Consider the following 12,051-nt stretch of genomic DNA (forward strand, 5'->3'; position numbering starts at 1 on the left):
TGATTTTGAAAGAGAGTGAGAGCAAGTGAGCTCCTGTATGTGCATGTGCACAGGTGCAGGGGAGGGGTATAAAGAGAGGGAGGGACAGAATCCCAAGCAGGCTCCATGCTCAGCGAGGAGCCCAATGTGGGGTATGATCTCACAACAATAAGATCATGACCTGAGCAGACGCCAAGAGTCTAATACTTAACTGACTGAGTACCCAGGTGCCCTGCAGTTTCATTTTTAATAGACAAAAATGAAAAACAACAAAAATATTTTATCATAGGTGAGTGGTTAAACAAATAGGTATGCTTGTACATGTATCTTACTGTATTTGCTTTTCTGGAGGATCCTAATACACCAGGAATACTACTTAGCAATAAAAAGAAATGCACTATTGATATATGTATTAATTTGAGTGGTTCTCAAGGGCAATGTGCTGAGTATAAGAAGTCAATCTCAAAAAGTCATATGCTGCATGAGTCAATTTATGGAACATACTTGAAATGTCAAAATTATAAGAACATAAACAGTACCATTGAACTTGGAACAACATGGGTTTGAACTATGCAGATCTACTTATATATGAACTTTTTTCAATATAGTACAGTACTGTAAATATATTTTCTCTTCCTTATGGTTTTCTTTTTTCCTTTTAAAACAGAAACAATTTTTTAAGTAAATTCTACACCCAACATAGGGCTCAAACTCACAAAGAGTTCTTAATAATATTTTCTTTTCTCCAGCTTACTTTATTGTAACAATACAGTATAAAATATACGTATTATGTGTTAATTGTTTATGTCACTGGTAAGGCTTCTGGTCAATAGTAGCCTACTAGAAGTTAAGTTTAGAGGAGTCAAACATTATATGTGGACTTTTAACTCTTCAGGTCCTCTGAGCCCCTGCATTGTTTGAGGGTCAACTGAATGGTGACCAAGAGCTGTGACTTGGGAGTTATTATAAAATGGTAGTACCATGGCGATCTTTGTGGTATAAAACAGTTCTGAATCTTGATTGTCATAGTGGTGTCACGAATTGACACATGTGATAGAATGATACAGGACTATCCCAACATTATATCAATGTCAGTCTCCTGGCTTTAATGTGTACTAGAGTTATGGAAGATGCAATCTATGGGAGAAACTGGGTGAAAAATCTGCACTATTTTTGCAACTTCTTGTGAAATCTATAATTGTTTCAAAATAAAAACTTTAAAAGAAAATCCCTCTGTGACATCTCTCCTTTGCCTTCCTTCATCTTTCTGTGTGTTTCCCTTTTCCCTTGACGTGGTTTTCTCTCCTTAGAGCCAGGTGTTAGGTGCTATAGTGTTGAATCTTTCTTTTCCCTCTTTCCTTATGCATTGAGTTTTCTTTTAATTGGTCATAATGCAGAACCAAGTTATCTGCCATATTCCTGTTAATCCTATTCTTTTAATAAACGTCATGTTTTCAAGCGCTTAATTTTAAAAGCAGGAATCTTAAAAAAAAACCTTTTTAAAAATAAACCCCACAAACTAATCTTTCATTTTAAATAATTCATAGTTAATCGTTTTTAAGGTCAGTGGCTTACAATACAAGGATGTTTCCAATACTTGTCTCAGAAGATAATTTTTGTTTTATATGTACGAAGCATTAATAATATTCTTGGTGTATATGTATTATGATCGCACATTCAGAATTTACTGGGAAGGCAGGGACTTCAAATACTGTGTTCTATTAGTTTTTCATGTAAACCCACATGTCAAAAAAAAAAATCATCCTTTTCCGGGCCATGTGTCCAAACTGGAAAATATGATCGTTACAACTAGAGAACATCAAACTAAATACAGCCCTTTCCTGAGGGCTTACATACTGAATCTGGCAACACTTTGGAAAAGTACTACTTTAGGTTCTCAAGAACCCAAAGAGCCCTCTGGCTCTTCCAGTGGGCTCAGCCCTAAATATGCTGAGCCCTTTGAAAAAATTATGAGTTGCAGGTGTTTAAAATTTCCAGGTTTTTTGTGTTTCTGCGTGTCTGTGTGTCTGTGTGGGGGTGTCTTTATTCATTAAATAACCAGTAAACAGCCAGTCCTAACAACAAACAAGGATTACAATTTGTGGAGGTAATATTTACACAATGCACTGCTGCATTTTCCTTCCATTCACTTTCCTTCTTATCTCTTTCATTCAAACCTATCCCCTTTTTTCTGAACTCCAGTATTTAACAAAACGCCAAACCAAAATGAAATTAACGAAAGCCCACTCCATTACGATGTAGTTACAGAGGCTCGAGAACGAAGGAAGTTTGTCCCTTCCGGTGATCCGTTCTGGCGTTTGCCTGCAGCAAGATGGCGGCGGTCTCAATGTCAGTGGCGCTGAGGCAAATGTTGTGGGGGAAAAGGGCAGTGGCTGTAGCTGCCATTTCCGCTTCCAGGGTTCCTACCAGGTAACAGGATTGTCAGGCTTCTTTTTCAAGCTTCTGGGGTCTCTCCACTTTTGCGGAGGTCTCTGCTGGCTGGGTTCCGGAGAAGGCCTCTGGGAAAGCGTTCTCCGTTGACCCTTTCCTCCGGAGAGGGCGGTTGGATTTGGGACTAGCTGTATTTCAGGGGCACTGGCCAGGCGAGTGGGGGTGTGAATACGGGGACGGGGGGAGAAGGACCTCTGGTTTCTTGGAAACTTTTGGACTGTTGCTGTGGGAGAGGGTCTGCGGGGTGGGGTTGTCTATAGGGCTGCGAGCCGAGCCGTAGACCCCAGAGAAGGGGAGGAGTCTCACTGATTTTTCTCCCCACTTTACGCACCCCTTCCATTTTTCACCTGTCCATCACTCCAGTCCTTGTTGGGGTTAAATCCCTTTCTTGCTTACATGGCTTTAGGTGGTATTAGTGGGTTTCTGAACAGAAAGGTTGTTTTATTCATCTGCCTGCTTGGTTGGATTTCAATTGTTACTGAACATACCACTGCTAGTAATAATATTGGAAGGTAATTTTTAAAAGGGTGGTGGTGGAAAAAATAAATAAAAGGGTGGTGGTGATGCTGGGAGGTTTCCTGTCCAGAATTTTATTAAAGCTTCACAATAATTCAGGGATTGTTGCTATTGTTTTGCTTTGAGCGTTTTTTGTAATGGTGATTTTTTTTCTGACTGCATTACTTAATCCTTTATTTTCCTGTTTTCCCGAATTTTCCCGACTGTGGTACTAACACAACGGCATATACACACAGTAGTGTGCTTATCTGCAAAGAATTATGTTTTATTGCTGTTTTTGCTGCATGTTATAAATCAGGGCATGTATTAAATGCCTTTTTCATGCTCTGGAGACTACACTGAGTGCTTAGAATAACATGGAAAAACTACAGGGACAGATGGGAGTGGTTAACAATTGAGGGTCTAGTCGAATACTAATTAATTTAGTGTTAAATATAGAGGGAATCCAGAGCGTTAAAACTGGAGTTAATTAGGGTTTTTGAGGTAAATTTTATTCAGGTTTTATTTATTAGTTTTTAATTTTTTTAATGTTTTTTATTTATTTCTAGGAGAGAGAGAGAGAGAGACAGCGTGAGCAGGGGAGGGTCAGAGAGAGAGGGAGTCACAGATTGAAACAGGCTCCGGGCTCTGAGCTGGCAGTCAGCACAGAGCCCGACGCAGGGCTCGAACCCACGAACGGCGAGGTCGTGACCCAAGCGAAAGTCGGACGCTTAACCGACTAAGCCACCCAGGCGCCCCAATTTTATTCAGGTTTTAAATAGTGGGTGTTGAAGGTTGTTGGGGGAAGAGGAGGATGTCCTGGGGTCAGTGCCTTATGAAAAGCTTTGAAGGCACTAGTAGATATATACATAATATCGGGTTGTTGGAAAAATAAGGATGCTAAGATTGTGGAAAGGTAAAAAAGTTTGTGGTGAACTACTCTACGTATGAAGAACTTGAAGAATGGAAAGTGTTTCTCTAAAATAAATACCCCACTGGTTGAATTAGGGCTGTAAGAGAGGTGATCCAAGTTAGTTCTTGTTCTCCTAGCCATTATGGAGAATAATTTTGCATTCCTAAGTAATAATATATTCACACTAGCCCTAGAACTCAAAACAAATTTGAAGGGGCCACTGGTGCATGGCTAATCAAGACATGACTGTGTATCTGCCTAAACTATAGATCTCAGCCAGCCACTTTGTCAGCAATTATTGTAGTTGAAGTTAAGATACTGGATTTTAGAAACTGATGATAATTAGTACTACTTATGCAGATTTGAAGAGTTTGTGTTTGCAAATGTGTTAGAGGAGATTTGAAAATAAAATAATAAATTATAAAGTGATATTTGTTTCACACTTTAAAAAACTTAAAAGCCAAGGAAAACAAATTTTAACCACAAGTCAAATGACACATTTATCTGCCTTTTAAAGAAAAAAAGATTTTAAGTAACATCTACACCCAATGTGGGGCTGGAACTCACAACCCCCGAGACCAAGAGCCGCAGGCTCTACTGACTGAGCCAGCCAGGTGCCCTGATTTATTTGCTTTCTGTAACACTTTTTTTGCCCAAAGAACTAATGATGTTCATCTCACCTTGAGGCAAATTTAGCCCTTCTCTCTTACCTATTGTTGGCTTTTCATCCTTAAGCATTGTCTTTCTACTATGTTTTGAAGAGAATGAGGATCTGAAAAGGTTGTGTGTGGAAAGAACCAATTAATGGGATAATCTAAATCTAAAATTCATTTTATTGTTATACTTAGAAAACATTTGCAAATAATGTAGCATTTCAGATCACTTGAATAAAATGAAGGCGGGTGGAATCTGTAAGGCCGTTGATAAGGAGAGGGGGTAGTGAACAAATACTGAAGAAAGGAACTATGAGTAGAATGAAAGAAGCAGTAACGTTAACTTGTATGAAATTAACTATCGTATATCAGTTAAGAAAACATAAGTAAACCAAAAAACCCAACAATATACACGCAAGGGAGAAAAGTTATTTAAACAGTGTAGATGATTCAGCTGATCTAGTTACTGAGCTCATGCTCCGGAGTGAGTGAGTCTCCGTTTCCACGCGTTTCTCATTTCTCTGGACTGAATGAGAGGGGGGAAAAACCGGATAAATGGCCTACATTTATTCATACTTTCCCTGACTTTCTGACAGAATTGTCCAGGGTGAGTTTAACTATTTAGGATTTTAATCTAAAAGCTAGATAAATCGGTGCTCTTTCAAAATATCGATACTTTGGATTCCATGTTTGATAGTGGGTGTTTTTTTTTTTTTTTTTTTCTGCCTGTTTGTAGCCCTGTTTCGTAACTTTTCAATTTGAACTGAATCTTGTGTTTACCTCAAACACAATTCCTTAGGGTCTGCATAGGATGTTAATTAATGACTATGGTGAGGACTAAGTGTATAGACTTTTTTTGGGTTTGTTTTCAAGTTTATTTATTTATTTTGAGAGTGAGAGCACGGGCTGGGGAGGGCAGAGAGAGAGAGAGAGAGATAGAGAGAGGAGAGGAAAAATCCCAAGCAGGCTCCACGCTGTCAGCACAGAGCCTAACGCAGGGCTCAAATTCATGAACCGTTAAATCATGCCCAGAGCCTGAGCCAAAATCAGGAGTTGGATGCTTAACCACCTGAGCCACCCAAGTACCCTGCCTATGGATCTTTGTTGTGAGGCTTATTTTGTGTTTCAATCTCTGGCTCTATTGTGTTGCTCTATATCCTTTTTCAGCATTAGGTAAGCCATTCTGAAATTATGAGTCTCTAGGAACCTTCACTGAGGAAGATGTGCTAAAGTTGACAGTCCTAAGGTTGGCAAGGTGTATAATACACCTTACTGGGAAACTGAGCCCAAATTTGAGAAACATTTGTGACATTTAAAGCCAGTTATTAGCTTCTACTTCAGATAAGATGAATAAATTCCTCTCTGAAAGGCAGCTACTTTTGTTGTCTTTGAAATATATCAAAGCCAAATTGAGTGAGCTTGAAATATTTCTAAAGTATCTTTTAATAGATTTAATTGTTTTGCTTATTTTCCTCACTAAGAGATACCCGTAATTGGTCTGTTTTCAGCAGCAGTAGACATCTTTGTTGAATTCTTAGGAGAATTAAATATTTTAATACTAATAAATATTAAAATAGTGTCTGGCACATAGTAAACTTTGCCTAAATAAACACGACTTTATTATTGGTTTGAATAGTCTGAATATTTTTCTTTTCTTTAATCTTGATGGTAATCTTGATGATATTGTGGTAGATGGTGGTATTGTTTTAAATATTTGCTTCTGTTCTTTGTGACAGGATTATACATCATTGCTCCATTAGTCAAGTGATTTGTTTTGGCCAGTGAAATGTTACTGGCAACAATATGCCATGTCAAGCAGAAGCTTTAAGAGCTGTCCCATGTTTTGCCATGTCCCTTTTCCCTTTGCCTATGGGATGGACATTTTAGGTCGGATTTTTTTCTTTTAGCCTAGATCCTGGAATGAAGATCACATGGAGCAAAGCTAGAAGCTGATTCTTACAGGTTATATAAAATATAAAGTGACTAAGAAATAAATCTTTGTTGTAAATTACAAAAATGTTTGAATTGTTGATTGCCTCAACATAACCTATACTGACGCTTTTCACACACATACGCACACGCAGATGAGCAGATTTTAGCACATGGACTGATGTATCAGGTCATAGGCTTTTGGAAGGCTGGAGACAATTTTTATTTATTTTTGTATACTTGACGGTACCTAGTGTAATGGCTCACATATAACAGTAAATGTTTATCATGTACATGAGTAAATATGTATTTAGAGATGTATGATTGTGAGGAAAAGCAGGAAGCCATTGGTAGTATTTCTGTTGATAGTCTCATCAGTGAAAGCCAAGTAAGCACTAACCTACATAAATGTGAATATAAAATATCTAGAACACATATTCTTTTCTAATGACTTGCAGTGGTCTGAGATTAGGATATTGATCTAAAACTCTATTAACTTTTGGATTGAAGTTGTCTTATGAAGAGATTTTTTTTAATCAGAAATTTCTTTGACAAGTGTCCTGACTCTTTTGAAAAAGAGGTAGAAATGAATTTGGGAAAGGGTATTCCCAAAGGAACATGAAACTTTTTTGGCATAGTAGAAACTAAATGTGATTATTAGACTTGCCTTCTGCAAGTTACTTTGCAGCAAGTTTTTAAAAGTTAATGATACATTGGTCTCAATGGAGAAAGAAGTAGGATTTGGTTCCTTTGTAATACATGTTAGAAGACTCTGGGCATGGGTGAATATAGAATAAGAGTATTTCACATGGAAAAGCTTCTAAAATATATCCTTTGGTTATATAAAGTTGAGAATCATTTTTATAGTATTTGTTCAGAGCAAATTAATAGTAGCTGACCTCTATTTCTCACTGTGTACTAGCCACTGTGCCAGTGACTTTACCTGCATTATCTTACATATTTCTCACAGTTCTCTTATGAACATAAGTGTTCTTATTTTTACTTTTCAGATGAGGAAACATTTCAAAATGTACTAGGAAACAGTCTGGCTTAGCACTCTAAAGGAACATGTTGACTTTAGTAATGAGAAATATATGTCTGATAATAGTAAAACCTCAGTGTCTTTCTTTCATCAGGATGTCTTTATTTGAGAAACTGTCTGAGGCTCTTTACTATCACTGTTCCTTTTGTACCGTGACAGTCTCTAAATGAGGAATTAGGGATTTTTTTGTTTTATTTTTTGTAGTAAGGATTTTTCCCCCCTAAGTTTGATAATTATTTTTGCTGAGAAACTTTGTATATGTGACTTGATTATTATACTTTCTTACCCTCTTAAGCAAAATGCATGTGATATATGTTTTAAACAAGGTAAACAGAATATATTTTTCTTTTTTTCTTACTCCAGTGATCATTAGGAAAAAGTTATTGTATTCTGATGTCTTTAAAAAGTATCAAGTGTCTGCTATACTTTCTGAGTTCTTTGTCTGCTTTTTAATAGTGTTTTTGTGTCCTTCCTTGACTGGTCTGCCTCTCTTTAGCAGTTTCACTACCCTTTTTCATTTATCATGAGTTTGAATGCCAACCAAGTAAACCTGTTAAGATTTTATGTAAAATAAAGTAGGCTTAATGAAGCTCCGCGATGGTGGCTTAAATTTACTGTGTTGTGATTAAAACCTTGAGATTTTTTTAAGGTTGACGGATAATTACATATAATACATGAGCTCTTATTACAACTTTTCTTTTTTAGTTTGCAGTGTCCAAAGACCCTGGTGGAACATTATTGTACCTGAATTTTGGAGTGGCCAGATTCTCCACAATGACTGTCATCTAAATATTTGGATATTTTAGTAAACTATTCTAATTCTTTTGTCTTTTAAGTAGTGGCATGAGAGCAATTCAGAATTTCTGTTTCAAATTTTCTTTCTGTTGTCTTATTTTGATAGGTGAATACAACCTTAGGTTCTTTAGAACTAATTAGCTACTCAAATGTGACCTTTTCTTTTTGCATTGACTTAATGTTTTCCTTTATGGGACCATGCTCCAGTTTAGTGGTTTTTTAAACTTTTGCTGTACATCAAAATCACCTGTTGTGTGCAGAAAAAATTCTGATGCCTTGGCCCCTGTATGTATTAGTTCAGTAAGTTTAAGTTGAGGCTTAACTTTGGTGATTCTGGTAGGAAGCTAGGGCTGAAAACTACCATTTGTGTGTGTTTATGTGTTTTAAAATAGTTTCCATGCTATATATTGAAAGACTTCAAAATGCATTTTTCCTTGGAGGTGGGGTGGAGATTTCCAGAAACAAAGAAAAATTCTTCCATCTTTGCATATTTCCCTAATCTAAATTAAGCTTTATGCTTTTCACCCATGCACTGGATGGAAGCTTTTTCTTGGAGAAATTTTACTTTGAGGCAGAGCAGGCATTTTGATAATTTTGGAGAAAGCAGGCCATGCTACTCGCTCTCCAGAGACTCTTGTTCTTCCTTTTGGAAGGGCTCAGGTTTAATATAGCGCAGCTGTTGAACTCTGCCCTTCAAAGTTTTAAGAAGAAAGTGTTTTATCCTTTAAAATGGAAATGCCTTTTTTAGGGAGGTGGTCTTTGGCTGGATATAGTTCTCTAAGAAAGTTGCATGCTTTTCTAGAGTTCTTTTGTTTCAGTGATTTCTTAGAATTGCTTCAGATGTTGAGAGCAGTCTCTGAGAGTAAAAATCTGCCTGTTTTTGTAATATGTTTTGCTGTATCCTTAACAAAGCTAGATGAAGAGTTTATTTCTTTGTGTTTTCTAGGACTTGAAAATATGTTCTTTCCTTTATTCAGCCACTCCATACATAAGTAAATGGTCCTTGAATAGGGTTTACTAGACAAAAGATCCTGTTCTAGATGACTGTTCAGCAAGCCATATGCTTCTCCTAAAAATGTCAGTCTGTCTTGATGAGCTTTAAAGTGAATACAGATGTTTTGGCTCTTTTGAGGACTACCACTTTTTGTGTGGAAAGAGCATTTCTTTTTCAGGAGATTTCTTCAATATACTTATGGAAATTTGCATGAAATTTATATTTACAAATTTTGTCTTTTAGGTCTAATGAAATTAGATTTAATTAAGCATTGGTAATTTGAGTTTAATTTTAATATCCTTAGTATAAATGAGATTTGGGGAAATAAAATAGATCTCAGTATGGCTTTTGTTAAGATTTTGTATCTATTTAGTCTTTTTTAAAATTTGGAACTCAAAGTGCTGTGTAATATTTAGCTTTATGCAATGAGAGGTGATATTTTGTCAAGAAAGGTTTTCTTTTGAGATGTTCAGTGCCTTCTACTTTGCCAGGTTAACTCTAGGAGTTATAGTCCTTAGATTCATGCAGTGTTTTAGTTGGGAGAAAACTCTAGGATCTTCTTGCCTGACCTTTTGTTTCTGCAGGAATCTCTAGAATTTCCTGCTTCTTGATTATCTAACACTTGAGGAATAAATGGTCAATTTCTGGTAGCCCTAGAAAACCCTCTACTTTTAGATTCATTGGTGAATGATATTCCCTTTAATACTGTATAGAAAAATTCTAAACTCCATGTACACACCAGCCTTTCAGATAATTTAAGATATTTGTCATTACTCATCTCCCCTTTAAATCTGTACTCTAGGCTTACCATATCCAGTGGGGTTTTTTTTGTTTTTTGTTTTTTACCCTTTATTAATTTATTACCAGATATCCTAATGCTTTACTACCTCTTGGTACTCCTTAGGATGTATTCCATTTTGCCAGTATCTTTCTTTGAGCTATATACTGTACTTCTAACTAAATGAAATTATGAGAGGTGATAACTTAGTGAGTTGAAAATTGAATTAAAGAGAAAAGTTGACTCTAAGTCGGAATTTAAAATTTTTTATTTTTAAAATTATAAAGAAAAATTCATGTTTTCCTTTTGGTGAGTGGTTTTTAGAATTTAATACATGTATAGATTTGTGTAATCACCACAGAAGTCAGGGTACAGAATACCAAAAGATTTCATCACCCTGAAAGAGCCCTTATGTTATCCCTCCTAACTCATAATCCCTGGCAGTAAGTTATCTTCTCTTCATCTCCATGGTTTTGTGGTTTTTGAGACTGTGATATAAATAGAGCCTTGTAGTATACAATCTTGTGAAGATTGGTGTCTTTCACTCAGCATAATGCCTTTGAGGTTACCCGAGTTGTTGTGTGTATCTATAGTTTATTCTTTTTCATGGCTAAGTAGAACATATTTTGTGGATGTACCACACAATTTATCCATTTACCCCTTGAAAGACGTATGGTTTTTGATAGTTATAAATAGAGCCATTATAAACATTTGTGTACAGGAGTTGTACAAACATTTCATTTTTCTAGAGTAGCTACTCAGGAGGGAGATTCCTGAATCTTTGGTAGTATTTAACTTTGTAAGGTACTGATACACCATTTTCCACAGTGGTTGTACCATCTTGCTTAAAAAAATTTTTTTTTAAATGTTTATTCATCTTTGAGAGAGAGGGAGAGAAGGACAGAGCACGAGCAGGGGAAGGGCAGACACAGAATCCGAAGCAGGGTCCAAGCTCTGAGCTGTCAGCACAGAGCCCAACGAGGGGCTCAAACTCATGGACCATGAGATCATAACCTGAGCCGAAGTTGGTTGCTTAACCGTCTGAGCCACCCAGGTGTCCCCCATTTTCCTTTTCACTAGTAATGTATGAAAGTTTCATTGCTCTGCGTTCCACTAACACTGATATTGTCAGTATTTTTTAATTTAGCCATTTAATAGATGTATAATGATATTTCATTGTGGTTTTTATTTTTTTAAACAAAAAATTTGTTTATATTTTAGGGGCGCCTGGGTGGCTCAGTCGATTGAGCATCTGGCTTCGGCTCAGGTCATGATCTCACAGTTCGTGGGTTCAAGCCCCGCGTCGGTCTCTGTCCTGACAGCTCAGAGCCTGTCTTCGGATTCTGTGTCTCCCTCTCTCCCTGACCTTCCCCTGCTCATGCTGTCTCTCTCTCTCGCAAAAATAAAAACATTTAAAAAATTGTTTATATTTGAGAAGGAGAGAAAGTGAGCAGGGGGAGGGCCCGGTGGGGAAGGGGGGCAGGGGAAGAGAGGATCCTAAGCGGGCTGTGTGCTATCAGCTGCAGAGCTTGAACTCATGAACCGTGAGATCATCATCTGAGCTGAAGTTGGACACTTAAGCAACTAAGGCACCCAAGTTTGTGGTTTTAAATAACACTTTATTGAGATTTAATTTACATACCATAAAATTCACTCATAAAGTAAAATTTGATAGTGGTTATTATATTCACAGTGTTGTATAACCATTCATAGTCAATTTTAGGACATTTTTATGACCCCCAAAAGATACTCTGTGTCCACTAGTTCTTACTTCCTGTTTTTCCCTTTCCCCCAGCCCTTGAGAGCCAATAATCTACTTTCTGTCTCTGTAGATTTGCCAGCTCCAGACATTTCATACAAATGGAATCACATATGATCTTTTGTGACTAGCTTCTTTTACTTAGCATAATGTTTTCAAGGTTTATCCAAGTTGTAGCATCTATCAGTATGTTATTCCTGTTTATCGATAAATAATATTCCATTGTATGGACATACCACATTTTATTTATCCATTAGTTGATG

At 36.8% G+C, this 12,051-nt stretch overlaps 1 protein-coding gene across 1 annotated transcript in view; it reads left to right on the forward strand.

The window, feature by feature from the left end:
• The first annotated feature begins 2,285 nt into the window (after positions 1 to 2,285).
• NDUFS4 (NADH:ubiquinone oxidoreductase subunit S4) overlaps positions 2,286 to 12,051 on the forward strand; it is a 109,958-nt gene continuing 100,192 nt past the window's right edge. The window contains exon 1 of the mRNA XM_077752507.1: positions 2,286 to 2,409. Coding sequence (XP_077608633.1) covers positions 2,312 to 2,409 — 98 coding nt within the window. The 5' untranslated portion in view covers positions 2,286 to 2,311. The remainder of the gene's footprint in view (positions 2,410 to 12,051) is intronic.

The sequence above is a fragment of the Crocuta crocuta genome, unplaced genomic scaffold (assembly GCF_008692635.1).
Source record: "Crocuta crocuta isolate KB4526 unplaced genomic scaffold, BGI_CrCroc_1.0 scaffold181, whole genome shotgun sequence".
NCBI lineage: Eukaryota > Metazoa > Chordata > Mammalia > Carnivora > Hyaenidae > Crocuta > Crocuta crocuta.